The sequence below is a fragment of the Photinus pyralis genome, unplaced genomic scaffold, assembly GCF_008802855.1.
Source record: "Photinus pyralis isolate 1611_PpyrPB1 unplaced genomic scaffold, Ppyr1.3 Ppyr1.4_LG6, whole genome shotgun sequence".
In the NCBI taxonomy this organism is placed as follows: domain Eukaryota; kingdom Metazoa; phylum Arthropoda; class Insecta; order Coleoptera; family Lampyridae; genus Photinus; species Photinus pyralis.
Genome location: NW_022170663.1, coordinates 19807642 through 19830823, shown reverse-complemented (window position 1 = coordinate 19830823; position 23182 = coordinate 19807642). Strand labels below are relative to the sequence as shown.

Here is a 23182-nt window from a genome sequence, read left to right as displayed (position 1 = left end):
TGTGTTGAATCGTTGAATGAATACAATAAAGTCCATTGTCGCGCACGTTAAAACATTTCGTATTTATACTGAATAAATAAAGCAGTAAATGAGCCTAACCTAGTGTTAACAACAATAATAACAAAGTAAACTTATGTGTCCGTTTAAAGAAAATCAAGAAATAACTTGTAGGTACATCCATTACAATGAATATTTAATGTAACAAACCGTCAGAGGATCACTTAAAGATTCTATTTACAAAAACAACATGAATAATCGGCGAACGTTGCAAAAGTTAGTGGAAAAATCATAAATAATTTAACGAATCATTTTATCATAATTTCAACACATAAATTTTGAAGTAGGTGTGGATGTAAGGTTTGAGCGGTTCTTATAAACGCACCTAGTCGCGTCGGCCGCGATTTTTTCTAAACCTCTTTCCATCCCCCACGTATTACAAATGCATGTGTGTGATTTAATATGTGTGACACCCTTTACGAAATTCATTACAGAAATTATGTAATTGGTTTTCAGGGCGATTTATTCTCCGGACTCAACGATGGACTGATTAGTAGGGCGGAAGCCCTCGCCGCCGTAGACATAAAACATCAAGGTACCGGCGGCCCTGCAGGACTTCCACAATTGAAACACGACATGATGTACCATCATGGCATGGGAGCGCCTCCACCTGTTAGCCGACCGCAGGTAAGTCAATAGCTTCTGTGAAGTGCGATGGAGTATCGGTAGCGTGCGTGCTTATCGGGTCTGAAAGGGGAAACGCACTTCTTTTGTCAGGACTTTAAGCTCCAGGAAATGATTTAGGTATAGTTTTACACGCGAAATTAATTTTCGAAGCACCGTCACTAATTTATTGAGTGCCTAATGAGACATTTTAATCTCGATGTTTTGACATCCCCTATTTTAAATGTAAATCGTTAGACCCTATAAATTACAAATACCGATCTTTTTTCTCTTCAATGAAAGTCAATGTTGAACATTAGTTGATATGGTAATTTCTAACTGTGTTACCTCTTGCTCTTTCAAAAAATTATTTATAATTTTGCGTTATTTGCCGCTTCCAGAAACTTTTTATTTAAAACTGTTACAATATCCAGGGAATGCATATATGTTCAGTTGAATTCAGTGTTAGTGTTAGTAATAACAGTGATTACAATTACAACATATGCGAATCACAGTTATAGGCAAAGCATAACAAGGAACGCTTGCCGTATAATATAATATAATATATAATATAATAAAATATAGTATAATATAATATAATATGGGGGGCGAATAAGCACAGGATTGGTTTATTTTATTTTACTTTATTTTTCCGTAGTTGTTTTTCCATTTTAAAATTGTTTGTGATTGTGCAATTTATTCATTTTAGACAGTAAGAATCTGGTCTACTAAAAATTTGCTTATTTTATAAAAAGTTTGCTTTAGCGTTTGCCATAAGGTCTTGATATTTTGATGAGGCGAAATTTAAAAAATTTCAACCAAAATATACATCTATATACGATGTGCGCATGAGTTCGGTGTAAGTGGGGACTTTTGACGCAATCCTTCCTAGACGGCGTTATGAAGTCTAATGATTGTTGGCGGTGTTTTGAAAGATTTTGAAGAAAGGGATTATTTTATTGTGGAAGTGGTGTTTCGTTAAATACTGCGACTCAACGTATAAGCTAAGCTGCTGCTAGCTCGCTGGTTCGCGACGGTTGGAAAGCCTGTATGTTTGTTTACGTTATTTTGTTCGGGCATTATTATATAATTTTGAGGAGATGCAAGTTAAGTAAAGTTGTTGAAAAGTTTAAAGCAATCTCCCCGTTTTATGGAAACAGTCTGTCAAGTTTGAAAAAAGCATGAAGTTAATGCTCCGTGAGGCCTTCTGCCTCTGTTCTCTTGTTTTTAAAGGTTAAAAGATTGTACCGTCTGAACAGCCATTGGCAAATCGTCATTTATTGGTCATATATTTATATATTGATAATTAATGTTTTTTGTCAACAAGTTTTGTGTGTTAAAGAAAATTGAAGTTCGGAAGCTGTCATAAAATTAATCCGAAAGTTCTGGACTGCTTAAGATGCGAGCGACTTCCGAGGTAGGATCGTATTAATGTGCCTCTGACCGTGAAAGCCTCCTTCTGGTCTTCTTTTTTTTTACTTAATTAATTAATTAATTAATTTTTACTTAAACCAAATATAGTTAAGTTCTTTGTCAGATAACCGATCTTTGTGGCGAGAGTTGAAGCTTGACTGCGGTACGGGGTTAGTAGAGCACCCCGCCCACTCAAAAATATAGGTTAAATAAAAAAAGGTTCTTTTCCAGTTAAATGTGTTTTAACTTTTTATTTTTTTTTATTGATTAATTATTGAAGTCAGAGTTGGTTCATCAAGTTGAATGGGCAATAATTTTCCAGTAAACTAAGATCTAAGATGTTGATCAACCTTGTAACAAGTGGCCGCTTTGCCGTTTCAAAAATTTGAGTTTGAATTTGTATTTTGTTAATCACAGGAAAATTTACACATGAGCAAAAGTATTACATATGAATTAAGAGAAACATTAAAAAAAATTCGGAGTTGTGACACATTGCGAGTTACTTACCTGCAATGTTATATGTGTGCGAATAGATGAATTACAATAGATTACGGGACGACTGTTGGTTATTTTTTACTGACGTTGAATAAAACGAATATATAGAATTTAAACTATATTTATTAGTAGTGGACTGTAGACGCGATACTGTGGCAAACACGACTGCTTACCTTGAGTAGCAATACGCTTCTGGTCTATTTACCTGTCCCTTTAGGTACTCTTACAATACCGGTTTTGGTACAAAAATACAAGGTTTCGTGGGGGGTTGTTGAAATCTTAAACATACACCCCCCATTGAAAGGATGTGTCCTTCAATAACAAATGATTATGATAAGATACAATACATATTATACTTAACGTTAACAATATATACAATGATACATAATAGTGTAGCTTAAAGATAAACTAATGATTTGATTTTAATTACAATGCAAACAATTCCATTCAAATGAAGAGCTAATTTAAATTTCAATATAACTACTATATACAATGATGAATTGTTACAAAAATACTAATTGTCATTAATTGGGTTAACTAATTACACGTCTTAATACTATTCCACATTAATGGGAAGAATGCACAATTTTGCAACGGCTCTTTTCACAAGCCCACTTCCGGTTTTCACTGTCACAACTCTGGTTACTTTGTCGGAGCCGGGATGTAGCTCGACAACTCTGCCCAACGGCCACAACAACGGAGGTGTTGACTCGCCTTTTAACAACACCATCGCTCCAATTTTTATGTCGGGTCGCTGTTTGTTCCATTTGCCCCTGGCTTGTAGAGTATGGGTGTATTCACTCGTCCATCTTTTCCAGAACTGCTGGAACATTTGATTCAGCCTCTTGTAGTGGTTCAATCGGTTCTCCGGTGTGTCGATTACGTGTTCTTGAGGGATGCAATTGAGTACGTCTCCAATTAGGAAGTGTCCCGGTGTTAATGCAAGCAAGTCGTTAAGATCGCTGGAAATGGGTGTAATAGGACGAGAGTTGAGGACAGATTCAATTTGCACAAATACTGTTGTCAATTGTTCAAAAGTTAGATGAGCATTACCTACGATCCGTTTCATAATCGATTTTGCGGATTTAATGGCCGCTTCGTAAAAACCTCCAAAATGAGGAGAACGGCTTGGTATAAATATCCACTCGATCGAATTGAGCTTAAAAAAATCGGAAAATTCATTGTCTGATAATAGTTGGATTACTTGTTTTAATTCTCTGTTGGCACCTACAAAGTTTGTGCCATTATCTGAATATAACGACCTACAAATGCCTCTTCTACCGACGAATCTTTTAAATGCGTTTAGAAACGCAGACGTGGATAAATTGCTAGCTACCTCCAAGTGAACAGCTTTGGTAGCAAAACATAAAAATAAACACAAGTACGCCTTTACAATTTTGCGATTACGCGTTTTCCCGTCTTTAATCAGGAAAGGGCCGGCGTAATCAACAGCTGTGTGCAAAAATGGCCTTGTTGGCTGAACCCGTTCATGTGGTAAGTCCCCCATAAAGGGTGCTTCCGAAATGTATCTAAACCTAGCACATTTTACGCATTTGTGAATTACCTTTTTTACCGTGCTACGACCATGAATCGGCCAGAATCTGGTACGGATAAGAGCTAACGTGCCTTCAACTCCACTATGCATATTTCGTTTGTGCTCGAAATCGATGATTAAATTAGTGAATGTACAATTGGAGGGTAAAATAATGGGATGCTTGTGATCAGAGTGTAATAATGATTTTGACAATCTTCCCCCCACATGAAGTATGCCATTTGTGCCGATGAAGGGATAAAATTTTTGAAGTTTTGCTTAGTGTTTTTGATGTTTTTATTTGTTCTAAGTCTTGGCTAAAATATTGTCCTTGCACTATGTCAGGGAAGCTTAATGGACTGTAATAAAGGTGAGTGACAAAAAACTAACATGAATTACGGCGGAATTTATTAACAAAAACAAACAAAACGAAAATAAAATTGAAAGCTGAATCGCACACACTCTACGTCAACAACTGTTGTTACAATTTTCTATCCAACTTGACCGTGAACGAAATATGATAACAAAACTGGATCTCAAATACAGAAAATAAAAATACTGTGTACAAAAGAAAATGTGTCATTTCTCAACACACTAATACAATTAATTTGCGCATTGCGTTGTTAATCTCTTTATTGGTTAATTCGCCGCTTAATTTTTCCCCCTTGTGTGTGCTCGTATTTTGTAGGAAGCGCAATAAATATGCAACCACTCGTTGCAACTTGGTTAAGCTAGAATATTTTTCAAGTATTTGGAATTCGTGTTTAGTAGCACTATCAAGTTTGGTTGTAATTATGTAAATTAATAAAATATCCCACTGGTTCGTGGGTAAGTTCAAACTTGTTAATGACCTTAAATGTTTGTTAAAGCTGTCAATCAATGAACGTAACGATTTATGAGATTCTTTGACCACTAAAGGTAATTCAAAAATGCCCTTAATATGCGTACTGATTATCAATTTTTTATTTTCATAACGTTCCTTTAATAGATTCCAAGCTATTACGTAATTTGCCGTCGTTACCTCTAATGAATTTAATAAATGAGCGGCTTCACCCTTTAAGGCCGATTTTAAATAGTAAAAACGCTGAACACTGCTTAACGAATCGTTTTTGTTCACGAGAGCATCAAATGCATCATAAAAACTCAACCACTTATAATAGCTACCGTCAAATTCCGGCAGGTGAATAGTAGGCAATTTAATAATACCTTGTGATTGCAATAAATGGCTTTGATTAATGTTTGGAGTCGTGGAAGAGACATTTGTTTGGTGCTGCTCTAAAATTTCTTGAGCCTTCGACGTGATTCTAAAATAATTATTTTCAAATTCCTCTAATTGTTCGTAATCTTCCGAATTTTCCAAACGCTCAATTAGATTTTGAACCCTTGCAAATTCTTGTAATAATGGTTCTGTTTTAGCTATAGGCGATTTTTTAATTCAAAAATATTTGATGAACCATTAAAATCCGATAAAAATGATTGAAAACGGGTCAATGCGGATTTCAAATTTGTACGATTTTTTCTTTGTGTTTTTAATTCCTCCTGCGATTCCGGAGTTGCCATAATGAATTATGAACAGGTAATGCAAATAAAATAAATACAAACAAACAACAGTACTGCGCAAAAAAATCGAAAGAATAATGGATAAATGGAAATATTTAAAGGATGACTTACTTGCAATTATGGTTGTTGTTTGTGCATTCCAGGACGGGATTTCCAAAAATATTTGACCTCGAGAGCTGCATACCGGTCCATACAATAGGTAGGAATTCGATGAGTAATTGTTTTCAGGTACCTGCTTGTGTACTCCTGAACGAGTGGTGATCTTCCAATGCCTTGTCACAATAATTAAATAACGAATACCGAAGTTTGATAATAATGAATTTAATTTCCGCGTGATGGTTACGATACGGTTCGATTGGACCAAAATTATGTTGGTTATTTTTTACTGACGTTGAATAAAACGAATATATAGAAGTTAAACTATATTTATTAGTAGTGGACTGTAGACGCGATACTGTGGCAAACACGACTGCTTACCTTGAGTAGCAATACGCTTCTGGTCTATTTACCTGTCCCTTTAGGTACTCTTACAATACCGGTTTTGGTACAAAAATACAAGTTTTCGTGGGAGGTTGTTGAAATCTTAAACAACGACAAAAAAACTTGTTAGCGGCCTTTTTATTAAGAGTGGTAAAATATACGCGAAGGAACATTTTCTAATCGGAGAACCGCTTTCAGATAAAAACTGACACTAAACTCATTGTGATAAGAAAAAAAAGTTTTTTTCGGATCGTTATCAGTAACTTAAAGTTGAGTGACGTCTTTGAATAGCGCCTTGTGCGATAAATAAAATTTAGTATACAACGGCATACGGCAGGGAATTTAAAGACAGTTAATCGATGAATTTTACCTGCAACTAGACCTAATCAATAAATTGGGCGTAAATTGGGCGAAATAAATACACAGCGGAACATTGGCATTCTATTCCTTAGACAGTGGTGTCGCGTCTAGTGTTGATTGTACCGTACTCGACTGCAATCGGTAGATTCAGGAAAAGTCGCGGATACTGTCGATACGGTACTTACTTAACAGTGCGCAGGGGTTTTGTTAATTCGAATTTAAAATTCATGCACATCGCCCGTGATAGTATTACAAGCATGTTACGCCGCTTATTATTCAGAAAGTTTACGTTTGCGACACGAGCGAGGTTGCGAGCGAGTAGAGGAAGATTATTCCGTGTGAATAACGGTTATTTATGGCTTTATAGGTTATACGGTTGTCATTTCCAATGTCTCCGATGGTTGCAAGGATTGCGAAATCTGTGATTTTTTTTATTGGTACAAGCTAGTGTTTCATTTCGCCGATCATATTCAAAGTAGTGTTTCGTTACTGGGAGCAAAGTAGCGGAAAAGAGGCAGAGAAAGTCCAATTCTTTACCTCTTTTCCGCTTCTCTTTTGATTTCTAAATTTGTGTTGACTAGCCGTTTATATACAAGAAGTTCCAGCATACTATTAAAAAAATTAGGCGCCTCGTACATAGAACTTCCCACTTGTTAGCGAAAACTCACCTCATCCTTGGTAAACAGTATACTATTAAATTTTTTGATTTGTGTAAAGTAATGGTCGGTTATTTTTGGGAACTTGCAGAAATGATTTTGTTTGAACTAATTTTAACATTCCTAAAAGAACCGACCCATGAAAATTATTTGCATGAAGCAGATTTACTGTATTCATTGATAAGAATCGAATCCAAACAAAGAACTGTTGGTTATTTTGTTTCATTAATTGAGAATTTTCATTTAATTTCAGTTCCTTTAAAATTCGATTAAAATTTTGTTTAGCATTCAGAGGTGTGTATATTTAATAGGATAGGAATAAGAATTGATTAAAACTTAAGAAGAATTTGATTGGAGGTTTGGGGCATCGAGGGGAATTGGAGGAGAACTTCAGTTGAACGTGGACGGCGCTTTTGGTACAGATTATATTTTATATGAAATTTATGTACCTCCATATCCACTCAGTTTAAATTAACAATCTTAATTGTTAATTTAAACTGCTTGTTAATTTAAACTACCTTAGTAGATGTAAAGAAAAATTATAATTAAACAGATTAATATCGCGGTAATAATCATTTTCAATTCATTTCAGTCTAAATTAGGCTACTTATAGCACATCCTAGTAATGATTTGATGGAGACAAAAAATACATAAGGTGTCATTTCACCACCACTCTCCCCATCGCTATATAATTGTAAATTTCATTGACAGTAAATGTTTTATTCACTTCTGTACACATTTTGCATATAATACAATTTCCGTTAAGCCTGAAGATGGGGGTCACACCCCGAAATCGATCGCTACGAGAAAAATAGCTACAAGAAAAATTAAAATTTAATCAGTACGTTTATTCTTGTATTGTAAACAATCTACTGTATCAATAAGTTCTATTACCAGTTATTGTCCTATAATGTCTCCTGTACGAAATAATGTAACCAAAATTTAATAACTTAACTTTATTTCCTATTAATTATATTTAATTTTTACGTTTCTACTTATTCATTCCTCGATTCATTTTGCTCATCTCCTTCCAATCAATTCATCATCTCCAGTCACAATAAATTAACCTACTTATTTCTCCATCACAGTTAAATACTATTATGTATTTTTATCATTTTCATGGATAACTAGATCGAAATTAAGATAATTGGAAAATCTTAGTTATTTGATGTATTTTGGCTATGATGCATTCAGAACTTTTTTGGAGAATTTAATAAGCTGTTCAATGAGGGAATAATATAATAGTGTATTCCGAGGTGTATTCCATATAAAAAAGTCGCATTTTTGTTATTATTGAAAAATGCCAAGCTGTTTTGTTTTTTTTAGTTACAGATTTGAAGTAGTATTAAAAAATACACAACTTTGGCAATTTAATGGTCTTTCTAACTCTACAACTAAGAAAGTTAGCAATTGTGCCGACTTAATTTGAAACAGACTGTATACAGAGGGTCCCAGATGGGTAACTTTCTTATTATTAAAGATAGAGAATTGGTTAAATGGACAATGTTTTGCAGTTTTAGATGCTTATTTAAAATTTCCTTGTAAAAATTTAAAATGTCGAATAGGTTCGACGTAAATTCAAAAAAACTAAAATTGGTCATTTCCTTTAATGTCTATAATGTCTAAAGTATAAGAGATATACAAAAAAGTCTGTCTTATTGATACGCCTATTTAGAAATTGATGTCAAAACAAAATTCAAGATGGCTACCTTTGAGGAACATTTACCAACTTCCTAAAGTTAAATAGGCGCCATATTGGATTTTTAGATTATTTGATATATTTTTTAATTCTCTTTTCAACGAGCTATCATAGCATAAGATTGAAAATAAGATACCAGTTATCAACGGTTTTTATATTTTAATCAGGCTACGATGAATTAAAAAAAACAAAACAAAATCTATTTCAAGAAGCTGCTATGTTTACTGTACTATTATTGGATAAGTGCAATCCAAGATATTTCTGTAATTGTAGATGGGGAAGTTGATGCAGGTTCGTAGGGCTTTCGGATTTGTCTACCTATACTTGAGAAAATTTTAGAACAAAAAACATTTCCTTAATTTACCTTGCCGAATGTGTGATATTTCGTACCTATTCTTTTTTAAATAAACACATTTCATTCGTTCAAATAAATATATATATTTGTCTCGATATTTGTGACATTTACTTTAAACACGTACCTAAAGAGGTTACCCCAATAAAATGAACTGTCAAACAGAAAACAAACTGTGGTCATCAAGTTTTAGAGGTAAGTTGCGTAGATCTTACGAAATATGTGAAAGGGATTGAGAAAAAGTTGTGTTTCATTCGAGACTTGCCCCGAAAACATTTTTCGTACTATTAAAGCGGAAGATATAATTTAGTACCTATTCTTGTTGTACGTACTCCTGCATATTCATTGTAAACTATGACTGCCCTGGATGAACAGGTACTCGTAATTCCAATAATAGTAATTAAACAACGAAGCCAGGTGGCCTCCATTCATACCTAGGAAATAGAAACTCTGTGCTAGCACCATGCAATATTAAACCAAATAATAAAAATAACTGGGCAGATAGGTAGACCAGACGGTACTGTTCAATCAAAATGCGTGTGTTCCCTCGGCAATTACCAATGAATAACGCAGCTTATTAAATATTTACATTCGTCATATGTGATCAGCTATCTGATGTGATTGATTATTTCCGATAAAGCGAAATGATGTCCTTTTTTGATTCGTGTAAAGGAGAGCGATATTTTTACATCTGTTTACATTACAGTAATAACACATCGGAATATTTACAATTTTTACCTACTTACAAAAAAAATTTGCCAGAAACGTGGTAATGCACTAAAAGACGTTGGGAGAAATTGAACTCTCCTACGCCACAGCATTTATAATTTATAAACTCTTTTTGTTTCGATTATTCTCTCGGGGGAGTTTTCCGAGACAACGAACGTTGCATTATTGTGCTTTTCAAGGGCGCCTAATAATTTAGTAATTTACAACCACCGGCAATAAAAAGCATCGAATTGCATAACTGAAAATAAAGCTCTATTAATGAGAGCTTGCGGTTCACTTTTCCGTAGCTTTAAGCGAACTGGTAAATTGAAAGCCATTTGCGTCGTGCATTTACCATAATGTCAGTGTATAGATTTTATTTGTCACAATCGACAATGTGGCACATACAGAAAATAGCGAAGTAATATAAAATTCTGTTACAAACATTGTTACGACATGCACACATGAAATTAGAGGCAATCGTAATTCTAGTGGAACGTTAATGTTAATTATAATAACAACCGCATAAACACGACAATCTGTGGTAACTTTTTTCTATTACCACACACAGAAAAAAAATGACTTTAATATAATGAAGTAAAAACATTTGCGTGAAATGGCGTTATTGATTTTTTACAATAGCTAAAAACCCTTCGGCTAGTACGAACAAACAAGAACGTACGCAAACACAATTTCTAATCTACAGCGATTATTATCTTCCAAAAATATAAAACAAAGGGACAATAGACTTGAAAACAAAACAAATACTTGAAAAACAAATGTATATATTGTGTAACGTTTGACAAACGGCAGCCGTGTAGTTGGCAAACATGCGACAAGTGCGGCCCCAGGTCACATATAACATTTCCCGTGGGTGCCGTGTCCGTGCCCCTACTTCGGGCACCCCTAGCTCATGTACTACACGTCAAATGACCACTTTACAGCAATGTGAGGCCTAATGATAAAATATTTTACGTCTGGGACGCGTTGAATCATTGGAATCTATAGTTGGCACATAAATGACGAAGGAACGGCCACCGCGCGCACTTCTTATAATGACAGCTTCTCCGAAGACCATCGGAACGGGGGAAAAATTTATTTTTTTTACCCCGCGTTATATCGATCGACTAGCCATGACACACATATTCGTATATCATTTGTCACTTTGCTCTAGCTTAATTCTATTAAGGAAAGGAAAACATCAACATGTCTAGAGTTGTTTGCTAAGCAATAACTTTTTGGAATAACAATTGTTTCAGATTCAGGGGACATATTTCATCGAAGTACAAATAACCAAAGTACGATTAACCTTTTGGCTGCATGTGGCGTTTCGAATGTAAATCACTTTCCTTAAGTTGTCAAACAGTATGGGATACGAGTATACAATAAGTGTGTGCAAAAACTAAAATATGCTTAATAGAAGAATAACAAATATGTCTCGAAAATATTGTTAATTGCAGATAAGTATACAGTTACTTACATACATGGCAAATACAAATAGGTATCTCTGAAACTTAGATCCTTTCACAGGGTGGACTAAATCGGCATCCCAATTTGTTACATGTCCAAAATATTGTGCTGAATTTGTGAACATACAGATATGGGTTTTGGGGATTTGTAACCAGCTATAACAAAATTGTATGATTGTACATAGGTATATCTTTTTCATCCCTTAAATTAAGAAAAAAAATTTGTGAAAATATTTTGATGACATCGTAAAGTATTCCACCAATTAAAAACACAGTTAGGCAACTTAAATTACACCATACGCCTCCCGGCAAAATTGTCATTAACTGGCAATTTCGAATTAATCCTATTTATTTTTCTAACAATAGCATTAGAGATTAGGTTATTCATTGTTATCTGTAATAAAATTCACCTCTTCGGGCTTTGTCCGGCGTCATTAACACCTTCGTATAATTAGCTAATAATGTAATTTAATTTATTTCTTTGCTGGTTTCATTGATTAGAAGTTTGTAATGATGAGATTCTTGTGGATACCTCTTTCCGTAATTACACCAAGTATTACTGTTTCACGCAAACCGTTAAGTATTCAAGCTTTCATTGATCTATTAAATCTGAAAATGTGCATACCAACATAGTTTTTCTTGGCCTATCGAAAGAAAACATTACCATGATCGTTTCACTTCCGGTTCTACCGCATGTTGATAGCAACTTCTTATTTTAAATAGAACACTCTGTATTTTATTGCATTTTCAAAATCTACATGAAAATCTACGCCGTTTGATACCAATTTCCCTATACCCAGAAGGTTTTCAAGTTGTTCAAGACTTTTCAAATTTTTTGATGTTTGATTGCTATTCTTTTGAGCTGTATTTATGACTCCGTTGACTTGAATTTCAAAAAGTATTCCAAAATCGACAGTACTCACTTGATTCTGCGTGACAATGATTTAAATTTTGATCGCTCCTCTCCAGAGTGTTTCAAAGCTAATAGTGCTTTATTTTTTTGGACTTTCCAATTAAAAAAATTCTACATCGATTTAGAATTACATTTACTTATTATTATGCTTTCCTATTTATTATAGATTTTCTAAAAATTGTGACCGTCCGTTATGCATAATTTTCTTAGGGGGCCTTCAAATAAACTGATTTCAACATGACGGAGCGCCGGCTCATTATATCCATGATGGATGCTTACTTCACACCAGTTGCTTTACGTGCAGAACTGGAAGTTAGGCTGAGAAGAGCTTTCAGTAAAATGGATGTAGTAGACATTAAAGAGGTGACTACCAACGGGATTAATCGAAGGATCCTATTATGTATTGAAAAAAAAACGGTGGCCACGTAGAACAAAACCTAAATTGATGGCTTTTTTTATTTTGTCGTTTGTTATTATTACCTGTTTCTGTTTATTAAGTCATCTTTATTTAACTTTTTATTATCTGTCATTATATTATCAACTATAACTATAAAAAGGTCGGACAGGTCTTCTAAAGCATTTATTTCAAGGCATCCTAGGAAAATTATGCATAAGGGTCACAATTTTAGAAAATCTAAAATAAAACGTAAAGCATAACAGATAGGTACACGGAATGCAATACTAGATTGATGTAAAATTTGTTGTTGAAGTTAATAAAGTTGACCATTAGTTTTAAAACACCCTGTAGAAGGGCGATCAAAATCTAAATCATTGTCATGGAGAATCAACTAATCAAGTCAGTACTGTCCATTTTTGAATTTTGAAAAATCTTGAATAACTTTAAAACCTCTGATGCTGGGTATAGGAAAATATGGTATCAAACGACATAGATTTTCATGTAGATTTCGAAAATGTAATAAAATATAGGATGTTCTATTTAAAATAAGAAAGTTGCTATCGACATCCGGTAGAACCGGAAGTGAATAAATCATGATAATATTTTCTTTCGATAGATCATAAAAAAGTATGTCGGTATGTTCAGATTTAAATTGAATACTTCTAGGTAGCGGTAACGGTATTTGTCTACGACTAATGTAGTCATTTCAAAATAAATCCAACTCAAAAAATTACCAAAGAAAGAAAAGAGATAAGGGGTATTTCAATTCATATTTATTTAGGTGCTAATTGCTATGTTTGTGAATGAATAGCACCTATAGCCTGCAGTGTTTTAGAATCTACATTAGAAAACATCAATAATTTGTATTGTTAGTTGCCTACAAATTTTTGTATCTAGGCGCACGATCTAAACCTTAATTCACTGCAGAGCCGCCTTAAAAACTCGACGCTAACCAAGATGCCGCGGGCGGCATCCACTGAACCTAAGTGACGTTCGCTTTTGAAAAGGTCTGTAATGAGCAAGATCGGCTAGAGTTTTTATTTTGTAGTTCCTGATTCTTCCGCTGGAGGTCACGCTATCCTTCTATCCTTTTTTTAATCCTGACTTGCGTACAAGCTGTACTTGTTCCTTTTCAGAGAAGATTATGCTCCCATGTGCAACACCCTGAATCTTGGTGTGTCGCTTTTTTAATTGACTCTAATTATTTGGGCGGTAAAGTACCTACTGTAATGCGCCGGAGTACTAGCTCTGCACGAGCGGATATCTCTTTCTCTCAGGACCAGTGGGCTAATAAGTAATAATTAAGAACAACTATCTAATTCGATTTACGTATATTACTAGCAATATATGTATACCTAACGCTACAATATAATTTACAAAGAAGGACACCCTGAACCCTACAAAAAACGAACAAGAACGGCAGAAGAAAAAAATATACAGACGCGAGGTTAGTATAGAGTCACTCAGTCAGAAAAGGTGGTGCGCAAGAACCCGTTCACAAATATATTGTAGGATTTCTAGGCCTACCTCTTTGATGGTGATGAAGATGATGATCTCGTACCAGACGCTACGCCTTGGTGGTAACAATTATATATATGATATATATTATTGAGGTGTACCGAGTCGGGTCAATTTGCTTTTGCACCTTGTTACGATTTTTGTTTCCGAATTATCCGACGTAACAAACGTTAATTTCCCTCGCATTTTATATGCCGCGCTATCACGACCCCTTCTTGTCTTCTGTTGTGTTTTATCTGGTTGCAGATTATTGGCAGTAAGCACCCTTCTGAATTCAGACGGTTGTGGCCGCGTTTCAAAAGTAATATTTTAATATCGTCGAAGCTCCGTGAGCTTAACGATTGCATCTTGGTTAACGATATGTCCGAATTGTGATTAATATATTTTAGCCAAAATCGTCCTGACACCTTCATTTTCATGCCTGCTTTCTGTCAGGAAAGTTTAGTTTCCATGACAGAGGCAGAGCAGACTACGTTTCCTACCGCTTGTCACTTTACTGGCCGCACCTGTCACTTTAATGGGCGCACTTGTCACTTTACCGGCCGCATCGTCACTTTACCGGCCGCATTTTGGACATTTCCAAATGTCTATAATGACTCCTGTCATCACTACCAGATTGACATTACCTAATCAAAAGTTCTATATAAAAATTGAAATGTTATATTAAAATACGATTTCGGGTAAAATTTGATACAAAACTCGTCACTAAAATGACACTACTTGACTCGGAAATTAAGTACTCGTTCTTCAATATTTCATCGCCAGTATTCAGTAATGTATCATTTTCCGGACTTTTATGTAAATAAATATTTTGAAACAGTCATTTAAAAATTATAACTCGGTTATTCCTACGAACGTATATTCCAGATAAGTATTTTCGTACTACGAGTTGATCCCTTTTTATAAAGTACTTTTCAATTAAAATTTTGCTTTTGGGTACTCATATATAATTTGTAACGTTTGGAAACCAATTGTTATAGTTTACACTTTTTAAATGAAATTGGAATGAATCACTCACATCCGCCTTCATTTCTTATCACTGGTGAGGTGATTAAAACTTTATCGACTCGATGGCGCCTTGATATCCTTTACAGTGGAATGCTGGCAAACGCTATAGGTACTATTTACTTAGCAATAAAATATATAATAATAGTCACGTACATTTCTTAAGTGACTACCCAGTTCGTTGTACCAATCAAACAGCAACAATTTTCCTCTTTTCCGAATATTTTGTTGTGTTTACAAATAATGCTACGCTGGAAATAATTTTTTTGCTAAACTCGCAAATGCTTTGGTGTGATCCGGTTAGAAGTACACAGAAGAATGGTATGTACAATCGTGGTCAAAAGTAATGTCCTCCCTCAGATGTAAGTGCTATGTATCTTCCTCCTCCTTACACAATACATATGATGTTCCGAAACGTCATAGTCTAAAGCTGCACTTCCATAGTACAGCTTGGTTAATAAAAGACAACACTGGAATTTCTGTTTGAACTAAAAACTTTACAATAGTATTGTCTTATGCCCGTTTGCACCGTCAAATTTAAGCGGAGCTTAGCTTAAGCGTCCCTTAAAATCCATGGCAATGATTGTTGAGACAATGGTTGCCATGGATTTTAAGCTACGCTTAAGCTAAGCTCCGCTTAGTTTTGTCGATGCAAACGGGCATTAAATCGGTTCTAAAATACCATGTGATTATGTACTGCTATAGGAATACTCTATCTAACAGTTAGCACGGTTCAAAATATGCATGTAGCCATTTTTTGCTTTTTTATTTTGATCAAAACACCATATTTTTGAGAGTATTATATGGGCGGTTTTCAGCATATTCTGTACTCTTTTCCCATGGCAGTGTTCCATCAATAATAAGGCACGGTATTTGCCAATGGTAACACAAACGCAATCACATTTTGAGTCAGAGGTGGAGGGGGGGGGATGAGTATTAGTCTTAGTAATGTACGTTAACAAACTTCTTTTTAAATTATATGAACCAGGAGAGGGTAAAAATCAGTGCGTGCAACGCGAGGGGAAATGAAATCGACACAGACCACCCAATGATTCTGGAAAAGTCGACTAAAATGTGTTCTTGAAGAAGCATACGTGCGTTTGTTACGCATCTCAAAGGATCGCATTCATATCAAGTGCAACCACAAAGCTACGGCGAAAGGCATTTATGATAGAGGCGCATTACTTGCCAATAACAGCGAATAAATGCATAATATTAAAATGCATAATGGATATACATCTTTATGACGAGAATGTAAAAATATGTATAATAAAATGCATAAGTGCCTTTCTAAAATAAAAAGGATGCGTGGGGTGGACGTGATCCTTATTATATCTATAACTAATATGACATAAAGCTGCAAATGCGATACGTACACCCCTCATGTTAATATAGCATCAAACGACTTTTTGTTATAATACCAAAATTTCATGGTCTAATTTAGCACACCGTTGAGGATTAGGGTTCACTTGAAATGTGATCGCATATGGCCCCTTCTGATCTACTCGATATATTATATTTACTTTATTGTTGTAAATGGGGAGCAAAATTCGCAACGGATAAGTTGTAAAAAAAAGGACGCTCTTTCTTTAATGTTCGTTTACCTACTGTTAATTTGTTGGTAAATTGAAAATAACACTCTCAGCTTTTACAAAGATACGAATTCACAGTTACCAATGGAATTGAAATAATTTAGATACCAAGAACCTTAATTCCTTCAAGATCTTCGAAGTACATACACCCAATAATGCATTACGGCCCCTCTTTAATTATAGTCAATCCGCCATATTTGAAAAAAACAGCCAAACGTTCTTATGAAATGCTGCTTTTGTAGTTAAAGTCTAAAGCTTGAAACAGATTTGAAGCGGAAATAGTAAGAAAGAGTATGCAAACATACAGAATCTTCACTTTGAAAAATCGCGTATTAATTTGATCTCACAATTAGGAATATCCATAACGATGTCGCATAAAATATCCCAGCATTAGTACCAGAGCAGAACAAATTTGAATATTTTATAACGGTAGGTTAAGATGGCGCTGCATTAACTCAAACCCGCCGCATAAACGGTTAGCTAGCTCGGAGCTGTAAAAGAAAAAAGTCGTGAAATTCTTCATTTCTGTTGGGCATAAATCTCGTAAGGTCCTTGCTACTTACCACAGAGTTGAGCACCACCCAGCTTCTTTAAATTTTTAACTCGCCCTGAATAAAACTGGGAAGATACTGGCGAAGTACCAATAAAATCCATAAAGAAATATTGATATATTTTTATTCAGCACCAATTCAAATCAAAAATTAAAAAAGAGGTGACCCAATTATGAATTGCAATTAAACAATGATCTAAATACCTACGTAAGTAATCGCTATCAGATTCCTTGAAGAGGAAGTTATCCAAGAATTACGACTCTTTTTAATTCTAGCAGTTTATTCAGTTTGACCCACTGCCCTAGTTCCGTTCTATGTCCAAAGATCGAGATTAACCTCCAAACAAAATGGTCGCTATCTGATCTGCAGGTCTTGATAAGAAACATCGCAATGTAAGAGTACATGGAACAAAAATTTAAACTCGAACCCAAAACTGACACTATAGCTTGCACTATAAATTAAAAAAAAAACATGTAACAACATTATCCCCTCTAACCCTCAAACCAATAACAGGATTACTTATAAAACAATGAAATTACAACAACGACTGGCACGTGATCTGTTCAACTTCAATAGCAAAACCCAAAAAGAATGCATACATTAACCAGGCGGATAAAACAAAATGGTCGTACTCCCGTAATTAGTGAAACCGAAAATATCCTCCGCAAAAGGTCTAAACTGAATCGGCGATGCACAAAATTAAGTTCAATCGCCAGAATAATAAACCGATACAACGACATATCGAAGGACCCTCAGTATTACAATCACAAAAATGCATCAAATTCATGTCTTGGTCATTGAGATAATTCTCTTGGTCTTTTTCCCAACGATCTTGGTGCATAAATAACGATTTTGACATGTTTGATCAAAGTCCACGTGGTTGCCAAAAATGCATCACATTCATGTCTTGGGCATTGAGATAATGCCCCTAGTCTTTTTCGCAACGATCATGGTGCATAAATAACGATTTTGATATATTTTGGTCAAAATCCATGTGGCCTCAAAAAAATAATTTAACATCTTTGAATCACACACATGCGGTTATCAAATGTGGATGATGTACTCTTTCAGCATCAAGATAATGCGTTTGAAAGCTTTTACAACTCCAAATTTATGTGTAAAGAATAATTTTGGGTACATTTTGCTCTAAAACTTTTGACCTATATCACAGAGAAGAGTTATATCGAATTATTACACATCTTAAGAGTCAGGGAATAATATAGCGAAAGTCCGAACTCGATACATGACCTAGGGAATGAAATATGTTGATTTCTATTATATTGAGCCCTCAGATTTTCCTGTTCTCGATTCACTCGAAGCCCTATAACTTTTGTTCCTGTTGAACCAGCTTCCTGAAAATCAATAGCGTCCGTCCTTAATGTCCAAAGTACCCGTACACCAAATTTCAACACAATCGGCCACTTTTAAAAAGAGTTAGAGCGCACACGGACGGACGGACGACAATACAAAACTATAAAGGATCTGAGGATCCTTAATAAATTATAGATTAAGAACCTTTTTCACCCTACACTACTTAACGTCCCGAAAAGCCTGGAGTGCCTGTGTGAAAAAATCCACCGACAGGTGACGCCATAACACAATGACAGTTAAAATTTAGATATGCCAGCGAATCTCAAACAATAAATGCAGTGAATCAGAAATAATTAATACGCACTTAACTAAACAGCATAAAACGATCAGGATAAAAATACATAGTGCTCCAATTTTTATATCCTTTGTTATCCGTAACTAGTAGTCTCGGCGAACTTCGTACCGCCTTTGGAAAATCCCGTTTTTTCCCGTACCTCGTTCTAAATGTCAAGTCTTTTTTCGACTGTAAAACATAAAATCTTGTTTTTCCTGTTCCCGTTTCCGTGGGAATTTCGGAAGGTGTTTTACTACATCAGCCCCCTTTGGGGGCATACTGTCTATGACTGTCTATTTTTTGCCTATCGTAGAGTCGTAGTAGACCTCGCTTTTGCGCCATTTATTAGTTATATTACGATTTAATATGGCAGCAAAAAGAAAAAATTTTTACGTCTTTTCGTACAAAAATGATCTTTCTGAAGTTCGGTCTCATCTCTACCACTTTGTATGACGTTACAAGGTCGTGACTTGAGACTTTCCAGTTGCGTAACTTGTTTTGCAGAGCAAGGTCGTAATCTGGAATTTTCCCCCACGAATAAGTACTTCAGGAGTTAAGATGCTAAAAGGGTTTTTCTGCACTCAGAATCTCATTTAACTTAATTTCAATTCAACATAATTATCTTAAATTTTTTCAAAATCGGAAGAATACTTTAATAGCGTTAGTTTGCCAAATCGGCAATGTTGCTCTTAAAAAAATGACACATTATTCATTTGAAATTGACTAAAGAAAAAAAAGATACTTATGCGAGTGTTAGTTCCATGGATTAGTGCGAATAAAAGCAAGGCAAAGCGTTCAACAATGAAATCTCTGTACTTACCCGACGTATAACCTTTTTTCCAGTTATTGGAATTTAATGCACTCTCAATGTCAAAAGAGGGGGGAACGCTTACCAAAAATGGGGGGGGGGGGATATATATAATATTTGAATATAAATTATTTGAATTCAAATTAATAAAAGAGGGATCAACACAAAAACATCAAAAAAAAGATTAATATCAAAATAGATTTCCGCGGAAAACAACGGAGTTATAATGATTAAGTGAATATCAACAATGTAATATATGCAATTCGATTGTATTGAAAACCAGTATATAATCAAATGTTAAATCAAACGGTCCTTGAAAATAACAAAATTTACCTTTGAATTCTGGTCGTAGTGGCCGTCTGAAATCAGAAGGGCGCGTTCTGCAAATCTGTAACAGACAATAACACAACCAACAAATAAAAGGGATAATGAATCGCGCTGCACATAAAATATTGCGTAAGAAATGTCTAACGTCTGACAGGGAAGCAATCGGGCTATTAAAATAGAATCAATAATTCGAATAACTGTACTCTAGCAAAAACAAAATTTGGATTAACCACGAGTTAAAAGCAATCCAATCTAATTAATTCAAAATGTAAACAAAGCTAATATGAGCAAATTTTTCGAAGTAAACGAACAACGTAACAAAAAATTGTAGATATCGGTTTCGGGCGTAAAACAACGGTACTAATATCAACCAAAAAAAAAAAAACAAAAAGAAAACATTTGCATCTAATCAATGCGAAAGCAGAACCAACACTAAGGGGTAAAAAAATACAACTGTGCGAGCAAGATAAATAAGGATAAAAAGGAAGGATAACCAAAAATACCATGGCAAACACTGCTCGACCTCGGTCGGCGAAACAAAGAACATAGACTGTAAATAAGAGTTCAATTCAAATAGTCACTTAAGCGGAATTATAAATCGGTAATATCATTTGGTAAGAAAATAACGTTACAATTTTTTAGGTTTTTAAGTTTCAGAAGATATTTGAAAGTACGTTTCAAAACTTGTAACATGTAAAGAAGAAAAACTATAAAGCTAAACCATGCACAAAATGAAACCAAAAGGTCGTTTACATGCCCGTGGGGACATTTCACCGAAAATTTTATTTTTGATTCTGTGGTCTTCTATTGACGAAAACTGTTTTTTTTATTCTTTTAATTTTTTAAATTAGTATAGATAGGATTGGTTGAAAACTGCCTTGAATTTCTTGATATAAAACCAATAAAAATGACTCAAAAACAATTTAGATAGAAACGTTTGTACCCAGCACGTACGCTACTATTATGAACTTATATTTTATAAATCTCTCAACTATATCGTAAATTTTTTATAGATGGGGCACATGGATGGATTAGAGATGCTCGACCCTATATCCACCTCATCGATGACAACGTTAACCCCGATGTCCGAAACTCCAACCCACATGCATTCGTACGGCATGAACCACGTAATGAATCACCACCATCACCACGGCGGCCCACTTTCCGGCCACGGCGGACCAGGTCACCATCCGGGTCATCACACCGGTCATCCCGGACCCCATCATCCTGCAATGGCTGCCGCCGCGGCGGCGGTCGCGGGCTTGCATCCCGACGCAGACACGGACCCTAGGGAGTTAGAGGCGTTCGCGGAAAGGTTTAAACAAAGAAGAATAAAGTTAGGTGTGACGCAGGCGGACGTTGGGAAGGCGTTAGCTAATTTAAAGTTACCGGGTGTCGGTGCGTTATCGCAGTCGACGATTTGTCGCTTCGAATCGCTGACGTTATCGCATAACAACATGATAGCGTTAAAGCCGATCCTGCAAGCGTGGCTGGAGGAGGCGGAGGCGCAGGCGAAGAACAAGCGAAGAGATCCGGACGCTCCCAGTGTGCTTCCAGCCGGAGAAAAGAAGAGGAAACGAACGTCGATAGCGGCGCCCGAAAAGCGAAGCCTGGAGGCGTACTTCGCGGTGCAGCCGCGACCTTCCGGAGAAAAAATCGCGGCGATCGCCGAAAAGTTAGACTTAAAAAAGAATGTGGTGCGCGTATGGTTTTGTAATCAACGACAAAAGCAGAAAAGAATGAAATTTGCCGCGCAACACTGACATGACGTGAATTTTTCGGGATTTCCCATCAATTAGAAAGCCTTTTGTAAATGATGTGTGGGGGACGTGTACAAATTAGTTTTAAATGAAAGGACCATTTTGCATTCCATCGTCATTATTTTGCTCAAAGCACTATATATAAAATATAACATGATAAAATTGTGATCACTTCCTAAGTTCTAAGAGAAAAGCGCGTTCGCCAAATTTCAGCGTTTTTTGCTTCAATTTGTGCGATCGATGCTAATTAATCCTCTGTAAATACTAATTAGTACAACTTTTATACAATTTTAATCACATAACTGTCTCCTAGTCGATGTAAAAAGTAACAAAACGTGTAAATACTAAATGTAGTAAGTGAGCAACGTTCTAGTCATTGTATAGTCAATATTGATGGCCCATAGCACAGCAGTATTAAGATGAAATGAACAGTATTTTCGACAACTAAACGATCTCAAGTGATATATCAATTTATTTGTAGTATATAAAGAAATTATTTAAAAGTGCAATATATATTTTAGGCAATATTATGTTTTTATTTGTTTGTACATTTTTAATATGTACATAAGAAGTTTTCTACTTTGTTTTACAGTTATATGTAAAGTGAGCAATAACAAGTGCAAATACATGTGAAAACAAGAAACGTTTCAAAAAGAAGCATAGAACAGGGTAAGAGGACATATCACTTAAATAGATCTAGAGAGAAACAGAAAACAAACTATCGCATACATATCAATTTACGGTAGGATAAGTTTATTTCTCCTACAGAAGGTGTACATAAATAAAGCAGAAGTCCTTTTCGTTGCCTCGTTTGTTATATTATTTATTTTCTTTGTTATTTCTTCATTCAGAAGTTGCTTAAATGTAAAGAATTTAAAAAGTACAAAGGTAACCGCGATACGTTAAGCTCAAACCCTTTTAGTTACTCTGAAGTTGTCTATTTGTTTAATTTCAATACTGAATGCCCTTATGTACATCATTTTCCAATCATGTAATAAAGGTAAAAGAATAATAAACATTCGTTTATAACTAAACTGTTTTATTCGCCACCCATTTGATTACCCTAACAAGACGTTGACGCCCAATAGGTTTTGCATAAACAATGCTAGTGGGACATAAATACTACTGTTATTTTCAGGTGATCTCGTAAGAGCGTCGGTATGCCAAAACTGTAACAGTATGTTGTGGTTGCTCTATATTTATCGATGTATATCGTCATAGCATTGTCAGAAATTAATGAAACCTTTTATTAGAGTACCACAAAGGATAAAACCAGTCCCCCC

General features: G+C 35.2%; 1 protein-coding gene across 4 annotated transcripts in view; it reads left to right on the top strand.

Annotated features, from left to right (window-relative positions):
* Positions 1-22885, top strand: part of LOC116173114 (inhibitory POU protein) — an 88082-nt gene extending 65197 nt beyond the window's left edge. For 3 of the 4 annotated variants that reach the window (XM_031490400.1, XM_031490398.1, XM_031490397.1), the window contains 2 exons: positions 514-684; positions 21153-22885. In XM_031490400.1, coding sequence (XP_031346260.1) covers positions 514-684; positions 21153-21902 — 921 coding nt within the window. In that variant the 3' untranslated portion in view covers positions 21903-22885. The remainder of the gene's footprint in view (positions 1-513; positions 685-21152) is intronic. The other variant, XM_031490399.1, reaches the window with a different exon arrangement.
* The last annotated feature ends 297 nt before the right edge of the window (positions 22886-23182 follow it).